An 11572-nucleotide genomic window follows, 5' to 3' on the forward strand; every position below is an offset into this window, starting at 1 on the left:
GATACTTTGGTGTCACGGTTCAATATTTTTTTCGATACAAAAAAATGTTTGTGCCTTTTTAATTTGTCATTTATTAAAATTATAAATAGATATTTTAACTCAAAAGTACAGTTTTTAAATTTAATGTTGCTGAAACAACAAAATAAAAAAAATAAATAAATCTATCTGATCGAGAAATCACTCATCTTTAGAAATAGAGTTTATTGCAGAGAAATGGCTCTTTCCAAAATAAAAGCTATACTATACGCTTCTTCTGGGCTATATTCTCAGCAGCATATTAAATGCATATGTGCAATCATATTCGTTGTGTTCCCCCTAGTGCTGTCAGCGTTAATCTTGTTAAAATGACATTAACGACAAAATGCCGCAAATCTCCATTAGAAAGTTACCGCATATCGCTCCGTGTGTGGGGCTGGATGGCGTCAACACGTTAGCAAGCTAACTGCACTAACGCACTAGTTCCCACCAATGTAATTTAGATTGCGTGGCATATCCAACATACTGTTTTACTTTTGTCCATGATGCGCTTACTATCAGGGTCATGCTTCACATGAAAACCAAGATAGTTCTAAACGCCAGATCTGAATGAGGGTGGGGGAGGTTCAATTTCGGGTAGCGTTGAGGCAGTTGCCATGTTGCAACGAGCTTAGCTTCTGTCTCACTAGCTTGCGCTGCGCTCAGTGGATCTGCGCTCGACAGTGCAGCCTAGGCGAAGTAGTCGAACGCAGATCCACTGAGCTGTTGGTTAGCACTGATTATTTATACATGGAATGTTTTCTTTGGTTTTTGGTTTTTTTTTTTGGTTGTTTTAACTCTTGATACTGTATGGTGTCACTGAGAGGTAATATGCTTATCATGTTATCTCAGATACAGAAGCCACACTGACCTTGTTCAAATCAGATAATCCTGTCATTAAAGGAAAAAGAATGCCCCCGCTGTTTCAGCTCATGAATTCAGTGGCTGCAATTAAATATAGGTATAAAGATAGAGATTGTTTTGAACTGTAAACCATGCAGAGATACTATAGTAAAGTCCAATAATAAAATATATGGAGGTGGCCGTGAAAAAAATAAGTCTCTTTAAAATTCCCAGATTGTAGCTGACTGTTAAAAAAAAAAAAAAAAATCTTTCCTTTGTCTTGTTTTCTTCAGCCTATAGTATATATTTGTATTGCAAGAGCAGTGCAGAATAATAACTGAGGCATGTGGAATATTTACATTATGCATTGTGGGCTATATTCGCAAAAGTGTTTCCAATAATTTCACTACTGCATCTCTGTGGTCCCCAAAGGTAAGCTACTGCTATTATGTCTAATAACTAGAGCCACAACATCATGAGTGTGGCCGCTAAAAAACAAAGGATAGAGTCATTAGTGGAATTAATGAGCAGAGTAAGCTCACTGTAAGCTACGACTTTTCAAATTCATACCACAAAATGAAACACCACACTGATCATTTTCTGAGGGTTGCACTACAAAGATAACTCTGGTTCTTATCGTGTGTATTTTTTCTTTGCATCATCTGCAGAAAACCAAAGAAGAAGCTGAGGAGGCCATAAGAATGTGACATTGCTGGAGATTAAAAAAAAAGTTCCCCTGAATTGTATTTAACCCTTTAATGCCTAGGGCGTCATATTACATGCATAGCCTACAGTTTTTTGCCAGTTTTTGGGACTTCAACATCATCAGTGTGATTTCTTCCCCCTAAAAAAACACAAATAAATTGTACAATACATGTACAATAAATATGATACAAATTAACTGTCATATATGGAAAATGAAATGTGATTTATTGAAAAAATTACAAAAAAATTAACAAAAGGAGGTTAAAAAAACCCACTATTTAAAAAAAAAAAAAAAAAAAAGTGTTAGCTTGGTGTCCTCTCTACAGGAAAGGGAAGAGAAGTTACGAACACCAGAAACAAAATTGTAGACCTTCTCCAGGCTGGGAAGACTGAATCTGCAATAGATACGCAGCTTGGTTTGAAGAAACTGCTCGACTGTTTCTGTACAGTGTGAGGTTACTGGGGAAAGGAGCTTTGTTTCCTAATGCTTGTGTATAACAACAAAGGGGCTTAAGACATGATGGTTTTTAAAAACATGCAAAAAGAAAGACAAAATGAAAAAATAAAAATAACATAAACAAAAGCCATGTTATTGGATGTAGTGCTGTCTTACTTGTTTTCTGCTTTTTCTTCAGCTGCAGTGCTCTGAAATTTCCTGGTCACCTGAGTAAAACAGGTTTATGTTTCTAAATAAACAATCAAACCAACAAGTAGGCCTATGATGCTTGATCTTAAAGCCTGAGATATGACCTTTGAGATATTTCCAGGTATTTCCAGTGCCAGATAACAGGTTTAACAAACTCCACTCAAAACAGATTAAATGTTTGCTTCTACTTTACTTTTAAAAGCTTAACAAACAAACAAACAAACAAACAAAAAAGATACAAAAGATACACTGTCACAGATAAATATAGTTGCAATAAGTAATCAATCAATCAAGTAATCAACTATATTTATCTTTTAATACCTAAATCAGTTTTTGAACTACACCTCTGGAGTCTTTACATTATGTACATTTGTAATATAATTTTGTAGATTGTTGGTCAGTTGAAACACTGGAGCTCCTGCACTAAAGTGACCTGGTGTCCCACTTTATGTGGCATTTATAATTCCTTGTTCGATCCCAGGGTGCCCTCTGACCACCACCAGTAGGCAAACATGGGGTTAGTATCTTGCCCAAGGATATTTGGCATGCAGCCAGGAGGCAGCCTGGGATCAAACCACCGACCTTCTGATCAGTGGCTGACCTGCTCTGCCACCTGAGCTACAGCCACCCTCACGTATATGAGAGAAAATCTGCTCACACAGATATGTAGAGCCAAATACTGTCAATAAGGCCTCTGCAATGTTCTGAAGACAGTTAAACTTGTCAGGTAGTGATGTCCAGCAGGTGAAAATGCAGCTCCATGAACACGCACATCTGTGGATTCCAACTGCATCTGTAGTTCTGCAAACTTTGACCCCGACAGAGTCGAGGTTTTCAGTTCAATCAGCTGCATTTCGATGTCCTCTGTATCCAGCCAGTTAAAGAGAGAAAAAATCCAGCTGCTCATTAAAACTTTCTGGTAAGAAAAGAAAAGAAAACTGCTCCATACACCTGAAAGTCCCGAAAACACATTGTGAATTCTGTCTACGGATGTATCCATGTACAGAGGCTTGCAAAAGTATTGCAAATACTTTTGCAAAAGTATTGCAAAAGTATTCGGCCCCCTTGAACCCCTTGAACCACATTTTGTCACATTACAGCCTCTGTTGCTTGTGAAGCTCGCACACAAGAATTTCACTCACATGTGCTGTACCAATGTACCTGCACATGTGATGTGACAATAAAAGTGATTTGATTTGATTTGATTTGATTTGACAAATATGAATCAATTTTATTGGAATTCCACGTGAAAGACCAACACAAAGTGGTGTACACGTGAGAAGTGGAACAAAAATCATACATAATTCCAAACATTTTTTTTTACAAATAAATAACTGAAAAGTGGGGTGTGCGTAAAAATCAAAACAAAAAAATCAGCCCGGGCATTTTGACTAGAGACCGGCCCACCAGGTATTACAGGAAAAGCCATAAAGCCTTTGGAAAAAAAACAAAACAAACGCTGTTGTGACAGTGATGTGCACTGTTTTGTTGGTATATGTATGATTTCTATACATTTTACATCAGATAAAAACTTTGGTTGTAAGATTCAGATAATTATTTGTTAAAAGCTAGACATTTTAAATGAGAATAAGAAAGAAAAGTATTTCTTTGTGCCCCCCTTTCCCTGTCAATGACCTACCTGGCCCCCTGGCAACACTTTGCTAGACCCGCCCCTGCACAGTTACCAGCTGTCAGCTACATAGAAAAGGATCCTGGTGTTATTTGTCTCTCAGAAACAGTTCATAAATTCCCTTCAACTCATTCATGTCACCTAAAAGGTAAACCTGTTTCTCCATCACCTGTTCAGCTCTGATGATCCAGTAAGGACATCTCCTGGTTTCATCTTCATGTTTCCCTCTCACCAGATAACCAAACCATATCATGACCAGCAGCTTTACAGCTGTGGCTCCAGCAAACATCAGCTGATACTAGAAATTAATATTAAATAAATTCTAACAACAGCTGATCAAGCTTAAACGTGCTGCTGTTGTTTAGTGTGACATCCACTGGTTTCCTCTTTCTGGTGCAAAGTGGGCGATAAACAAACAAGAGAGCCGATCAGCTGATCATTGATCAGTTTTCATGATTGAAGTAGAAACAGGAGAGGCAGGGGGAGAGAATGAGAGAAGAAGAGGCAGCTGTACAGCTCCAACTTTGTGTATTTTTAATTGTAGCTAAAGTTCGGGACAAACTGTGTTCCTTTTCACCTCAATACGAAACACGTAATATTTTCCCTGACGGGTCGAATCCATTTTTACGGGACTACTAACTAAACTTATGAATAGAATAAAGTTCATTATCAGTAACATCATAACACCCACCCAGCAGTTTAGAAACTCCGTCATGCTAGCTAGTATGCAGTATGAGTTATTGTAACTGACTGTAAAAAGTCAGCATAACGAAAATAAACTCCAGCTAAACTTAGTTTATATCTGACCCAGATAGACTGCAGGTCATAACTTCTTACCTGAAGTTCAGTTCACCTGACACTCGGACCGCCTCAGGTCTCTCCTCCTCCACCAAAAAAACTGAGTTATTTTTCACACCGGCCAGCACCACCTTTCATTGTTTATACCGTTACTAAAAAAAAAATTAAAAAAAAATTCATAAAAATGAAAAATCGCCATCGGCCCACTGGACAAATGGTCGGTATGCCTGATGGCCAGTCCAGCTATGGTCGTGCCATAGCTGGACTGGCCATCGCGAAGGGGTCGGCAACCCGGGGCACGCGTGCTGTTGCTGACCCCTGGTCTAGAAGCATGTGGTTAACAAAGAGAGAAAACATGAAGCACAGATGAAGCAGCTGGAATAACAATAATGGGACAATAGAAAGGAACACCAGGAGGCAAAGGCTAACGCACAATAAAACGGTTCAGTTATCATTTATGCTTATTGAATTATTAGTATTCATCATTCAATGCCAGAGGAGCATAGTTTGTCTGTTTATTTATTTATTTATTATCAAAAACTAATTTAAATCAGTAGTAACATTTTTGCCACATATTAACTTTGTTTTGTTAGTTTTTGTTTGTCCTGGAGACATGTTTGTGTGCACAAACAAAACAAAGTATGGACACACAAGAAAACATTTCATTATAGCACGGTCAAAGGTCAAAGGTCAAGGCCTTAGGTTTGTAATAGTTGCTCAACCAGACCATATCATTGGCATTACAAGCATTTAATGAAGTTTCCTTTTAACATGTGCACACTCGCAAGAACCGATTGTTTGCAACACACAAATTCTTTTCTCATCAGACTTCTGAAGAAACCACGCCTCCTGTTACTGCAGGTGAGTGTTTCCTTTAACCAGTGCTGAAGGAGTCATGCTGCACAGCCTCACTCACTGCAAGGAAGCAGATGCACCAGTTTCATATTTGAGGTAAATACTTTATGTTTGGTTGTTTGTTTAATTTACTGTATAATAGAAACATAATGTGTGTCTCTGTGGTTCTAACTGACAGCTTTAAACTGTTAAACTTTTAGCCTCAAAAATGTAAAACTTTAGTTCTCATTTGCAAATTCTGTGGTGATTTAAGGTGTATTTGTTTATTCGTGAGGCAATTTACAGCAAGTTACATTGTAGTAGTTATTATCCCTCTATGCTGTACATTACACAGTGTGTGTGCAATGAAGGCCATCTACAGAGAAGAAACAGTTTAAGCATAACAAATAATTACGACCTAATTAACATGAATTCTTACCCTTTTTTTGAGTCAAAATAGATAAAATCATTTATTCTGATTATAGTTAAGTGTTGATAGATCATCAAGTTGAGATAGGATGCTGTTTTTAAACATCTACATTTTTTGAGCACAACATGAATGCAGAGGTATATCTCTTTAATGTGACGATTTCCTTCTTGTTCTACAGAACAAAATGAGCCTGAAAAGCTGGTTTGGATTCTCAGTCAGCCCAGGTAACCTGACACAACTGTATTCAAATGTAAAGCTCAGTACTTGTTTAAATGTGTATAAAAATACTTCAGAAAACTCTGCTTTTCTTCACTTATTATTTTTTACTGGCAGTTGGAAGCAACATTTTTGTTTTTGACATTGGAGATTATTATTATTATTATTATTATTATTATTATTATTATTATTATTATTATTACAGTTATTTTATTTTCAGTATTTTCTTTAATTATTCACTTCAGAGAATTTGACTTCTTCTCCGGTCATCTGCATCGGTGTTGTCGGTACTGTTGTCTCGGGGGCCGTTCTTCTTGTCAAATACAAGGTAAACAAAAGAAAAACAGTAAATCATAAATTCCTTTTTCACTTTTTCACAAACTAAACACTAATTGATGATTACCAACTTAGGTGTTGTTTTTGGAGAGAGCAAAAATGAAAATAAGACAGCTGACAGAAATTCAACTGAGGCTTTGAGCTGAAGAAAAACAATGAAACCAAACCTATAAGTAAACAATGGACATTTCTTCTGTCTACGTCAGATGAAGAAAGAAACAAAGAGAATTGCGTGTTAGAAGGAAGTCTAACCTGAACAACAAGGTTCAGTCAGAGATGAATCAGAAGCACAAAGCCAAGAGAGCAACTCAGGAAAAAGACAGGGGGAGGAGAGAGAAATTAACCTACTACACTAAAAACGAATTTTAAATGGTGTAAATATGAATGACAGTCATGGCTGTGAGTAAAGGCATGATAGTAGGACACACTTAGAAAAATGCAGAAATAGATACCACAATAAAATTACCAACCATCACATTGAGACTCTGTTGTAAGGCAAACACAAGTTTTTGCTTTGTTGACTTTTGACAGCTTGTTTCACTCTCTCTTTAGTGCCACTGGTGCCACATTTGTGTGTACAAATCTAAACAAAAGTAAAGGTGCACTGATGAAAACATTTTAAATAGTATGTACACTAAAAGCAAACCATTAAAAAAGCATAAAAAATCCACTTGCATAAACTGAAACAACTTCCTCGACATGTATGTACTGAGCTCCTGATCTTTTTAAACACAGAAGACACAAGCTGAACTCAAGAGGAAGGATGAGGAGATTGAGGTGCTCAAAAATGAGGTAACTCTATATAACAAATTAAAGCATTGTTCTGATCTGGAGGGAGTGCCCAGGGCAGATCCAGGACACAGTGGAAAGACTACATGTCTCTACCAGCTTGGGAGCTGCTTGATGTTCCCCAGAGCTGAAGCAGGGAGCTGGGAGGAGGAGTTCTTGGCTTTCTTGCTTACACTGCTGGCCCCATTCTACAAGCCTGGATGAGCAGATGAAGATGGATGGATGTGATAATATGTCACTGCTCTCTTCATTTTTGACCAGAGACAGATTGGCAACTCTTCCCCCATTTATATGTAGCTATTAAGCTAAGCTCTGGGATAACCAGTATGACTAAAGTAATATTGATCCTCTCCACTTTTGTTAGCTGGAGAGACTTCAGTGGCTGAGAAATGACACACTTAAGGGGTAGGGATCACAACGGAAGTTCACCAAGATTACCTCTGCTATCAAAAGGATGGAGAAAGTAAATCTCAAATACATACACCTTCTTGTACAATGTCACCACTGTTCCATTAAGTTTGTGTCAGATCACAACAGAAGTCATCTCAAGGGACTTATATGATGGGGAGGCAAAACCACTTAAAGAATGAAGCCTTTGTTAAAAGCAGAGTGAGGATACGCAGCAATGTTTACTGTCTCTTCAGTTGGAAGGCAAAGTAAACAAATCTCTACATAAATTAATAAACATTTTATACATTTCTAGAACCAAATCTGAAGGTGCGTTGTAGGGAAAGGTCAAGATCTTTAGGTGACCCTGGTATTACAGACACAGCAGAAATACATTTAAACTTAATACAACAACATGGTTATTCATGTATTTTTCAGTTGGAGGAAAATGTAGACTTAGATAGGGTCCAATCACTCTGTTCTAAGAATGAATCGTTGCAGAAAGACCTGCAGACCCTGAAGACAGAGCTCGAGGACAGCCAATCAGAGGTTATTGTCTTTTATTTCCTTTACCTCTGTACATTCAGTTTGATATCAAGTTATATCTCAATGCACTGAATATTTTTATATGACCCCATCAACCTCCTTCTAAAGGAGGACTAGAATGAACAACATTTAGCTATTCTCTAGTGCTAAGATTGTTGCCAGTTGCTATAGCATCAACATGAACGCTTGTTCACCAACCACCTGGCTTTCAGAGAGCTTTCTTCACTTCAGTTAACAGTCAACTCAACTGTAAAGTGATTTCTCATTTTGAAATAATGTTTCCCTTTGCCCAAGTTAAAAGACAAAGCAGATAAAGTCATGAAGCTCCGTGCTGAGAAAAATAGGAGCACAGAAAATGAAAAGGAACTGCAAACCATGAAGCTGAAGATTGAGGACAAGAATAAAGAGGTACATGATTTTGAGGTTACTTAGAATCATTCAAAGTGAGTACTCTTACTCACAGGACACACACAGCAGATAGTGGTTAAAACATTTATTTCAAAGCATTAAACAACCTGAAACCACCACAGCATAAATCTTTTTCTTACTCAGCTGAATGAGGAAGTATCAAAACTACAACGTCTACTTAATAAAGAGGAGCAGAAGAGGAGGGATATTGAGATGGACGTGCAATCCCTGAAAACAAAGGTGGAGACCAACGATAAAGAGGTAACTTCATTTTCATTTTTCTTTTTATTATTACATTAACCTTTTACCTTATATCTTTTATTTTATACATTCAGGTTTGAATTTTACTTCAAATACCAACATTTTTGAAGATGTTATATTTTAGTTGCAGTTTAGTTGCAGTTTCTCTCTATTCAATGTCCTTTTTTGAAGATAATTACTGATGTTTAAAATAATTACATAAATTAAAATAATCAGGTTAAATATTTAATATTTGATTTGTTTAGTTAAATGTGCTCATTGTTTCTCGTTCCCCTGAGTTAAAAGAAAAAGAGGCTGAACTCTCGAAGCTCCGTGCCGAGAAAAATAGAAGAGAACAAGATGAGAAGGAGCTGCAGACCATAAATAGGAAGCTTGAAGCTGAGAAGAAAGAGGTTCATATTTTGTTCCTTAGACTTAATGTCTAATATTCGAATGCACAATAAAAAGTTGACATGCATTTTCTTCTGTAATTATGTTGTATGCAAATGTATCTCTACCATTTTCCCTCTCCTCCCAGCTGAATGATGAACTAGCTGAAGTTCGAAATCAGCTCAGGGAACAGCAGCAGAAGAAGAAGGATGCTGAGATAACTGTAGAGACACTGAAGAAAGGGCTGGAAACCAACAGTACAAAGGTTATTTACTTCAGTTTTTTCAGTTTTAAGTATTATTTCATTAGCCCATTACACCATATATTCTGTTATATTGATTCTGTGTTAACTCATGCTTTATTAATCTGTTATAATTTCTCTCTGGAACCAATGATCTCTGTTCGCCACATATTTTGTTTTTAAAATTAATGTTGATATTTTTAATGTTGACATTGTCCTTCATTGTTATAATTTTTTTGATGGCCACTGCAATTTTGTCTAAAATCTAAACGCAATAACAGCTTTATTCCATCATTTTGGTTTGTAAATATTTTCCCTATCATAGTTGAACTGAACAAATAGATAACCTACGCAGTACCTAACAGAAGCTTTTCTCTTTTATTAATTGTAACTCTGTTTTCCTTTTCTCCAAGGTCAATGATCTAGAGGCTGAACTCTTGGAGGTCCGTGCTGAAAAAAATAGAAGAGAACAAGATGTGAAGGAGCTGCAGAACATAAACATGAAGCTCGAAGCCGACAAGAAAGAGGTTCATATTTTGTTCCTTAGACTTAATGTCTAATATTTCTATAAATAAATAAAAAGTTGACACGCGTTTTTTCTCATCACAGTATGTAATCATGTTGTATGCAAATGTACCAATTTACCTTCCCCTCCCAGTTAAATGAAGAAGTAGCTAAATTAAAGCAGATGCGTGGGAAATAGAAGCAGATGTCCTGATGTCCTTCCTGAATGAAGGAGCTTTGAGACCAAAGACATAAAGGTTTGTATCTTTCATTTAGATGCATTCACCAAGGTCTTCATTACTGATTTTTCACTGAAAGACAAATGTATTCAAATAACAAAAATTTCAAATTAGGAGTTCATCAAACTATCTTTAATGTGATAGTTATTCTCTGTTTGAGTGCATGGAAATATATTGGTTTTATATTTGTACATTTTTTTTAATTTTGTTTCTCTTTTTTTCAGCTTCTCAGTCATTTGTACACATAGTAGGTCCCACCCCACTTACGTATGTTCAATTCATAATTATTAACTACTTTTATATTTTTACATCATTTTTTTATATTATACTACTTAGACATAGACAGTAGGGTTGTGGGTCAGAATGGCCTTTTAATCATGCCAGCTTGCATACTATGAAAAGTGCCTGCGTGTAGGATGCCTGGGTCGTTGACCCAGGGTTTTTGAGTTTATTATTTCTAGTCTGTGGTTTCTTTGAGTTCTGTCTTATGGTTTACGTCTCTGTCTTCTCTAGTTGCTCTGTCTCCCCTGTCTGCTGTATCCCCTTGTCTAGTTTGCGTCTCTGTGTATCCTTAGTTGCTATATCCCCGTGTCCAGTCAGTGTCTGTGTCTGCCCTGGTCCCACGTCTCTGTTCCCTCTGTTGTAGTGCCTGCGTGTGAGTCTGTGTCTTTTGTTCAGTCTGTGTTATGGGTTTCCTGTTTTACTTTGAAAGTCCATGTCTGATGTTAATGTGTCTGGTTTTGCTTCCCCTTGTCTCGTTAGGCCTGATTTGCCCCAGCTGTGTTTCCCTCCTGTTACCCATTCCCTGATTGCTCCCTCTGTGTATTTAAGCCCTGTGTTTCTCTGTGTCCGTGTCATGATCTACCGTTTACCTGTCAGTCCTCCGGTTTAAGTTTATTTTGATTTTTTCCTAGTGATGGGCAGATGAAGCCTCATGAAGCACTGAAGCTTTTCATCCAATTGGTTCACCCCAACGCCAAGCTTCTTGAAGCTTCATTTTAGTGATGGTGAGATGAAGCCTCATGATGAAGCCTCATGATGAACTGAAGCTTCCCATCCAACTGGTCGACTCATGGTTCGAAGCATTGTGATGATTCATTTGCTCTACTGCGCCATCAAGTGGACAATTCAAGTGAAACGGGCTCAATGATTATAATGATGTGATGTGTAAACCGCTAAACTGAATAAATTAATTGTTTTTCATGGTTATTTATCCCGAATATTGTCTCAGTATGTCTGATACAAAAGAGAAAGTGGAAACTATCAGTACACAGTTTTTGGGATGATTGTGTAACTGCGTAATCATTCTTATGTACATCTCAATAATGACACAAACTAGTGTGTGGCACTTCAAGTTGAATGAATAAAGGAATTA

General features: G+C 37.2%; 2 protein-coding genes and 1 long non-coding RNA gene across 3 annotated transcripts in view; all 3 read left to right on the plus strand.

Annotated features, from left to right (window-relative positions):
- The window catches only part of LOC102214027 (tropomyosin-like), an 8536-nt gene extending 6835 nt beyond the window's left edge, over positions 1-1701 (plus strand). Inside the window, exon 15 of the mRNA XM_005754511.1 lies at positions 1527-1701. Within this exon, the coding sequence (XP_005754568.1) occupies positions 1527-1565 (39 nt within the window). The 3' untranslated portion in view covers positions 1566-1701. The remainder of the gene's footprint in view (positions 1-1526) is intronic.
- A 3832-nt stretch (positions 1702-5533) lies between these two features.
- On the plus strand, positions 5534-6428 carry LOC102210625 (uncharacterized). The gene is made up of 3 exons (XR_312410.1): positions 5534-5588; positions 6080-6125; positions 6363-6428. It is a non-coding gene; the product is annotated as an uncharacterized LOC102210625 (long non-coding RNA).
- Positions 6429-8077: 1649 nt separating this feature from the next.
- LOC102210804 (protein MNN4-like) lies at positions 8078-10605 on the plus strand. Its single transcript, XM_005754504.1, has 8 exons — positions 8078-8178; positions 8470-8583; positions 8728-8844; positions 9123-9236; positions 9362-9478; positions 9868-9981; positions 10113-10215; positions 10422-10605. The coding sequence occupies exons 2-7, from the start codon at positions 8494-8496 to the stop codon at positions 10155-10157; spliced, it is 597 nt and encodes a 198-aa protein (XP_005754561.1). The 5' UTR covers positions 8078-8178; positions 8470-8493; the 3' UTR covers positions 10158-10215; positions 10422-10605.
- The last annotated feature ends 967 nt before the right edge of the window (positions 10606-11572 follow it).

The sequence above is a fragment of the Pundamilia nyererei genome, unplaced genomic scaffold (assembly GCF_000239375.1).
Source record: "Pundamilia nyererei isolate P.nyererei 1_Seehausen unplaced genomic scaffold, PunNye1.0 scaffold00577, whole genome shotgun sequence".
NCBI lineage: Eukaryota > Metazoa > Chordata > Actinopteri > Cichliformes > Cichlidae > Pundamilia > Pundamilia nyererei.

Coding starts and splice junctions, on each gene's coding strand:
- LOC102210804 (XM_005754504.1), top strand. CDS start 8,494: ATGAAGCTCCGTGCTGAGAAAAATAGGAGCACAGAAAATGAAAAGGAA. Junction 8,845..9,122: donor TGGAGACCAACGATAAAGAG/GTAACTTCATTT, acceptor CGTTCCCCTGAG/TTAAAAGAAAAAGAGGCTGA. Junction 9,237..9,361: donor TTGAAGCTGAGAAGAAAGAG/GTTCATATTTTG, acceptor CTCTCCTCCCAG/CTGAATGATGAACTAGCTGA.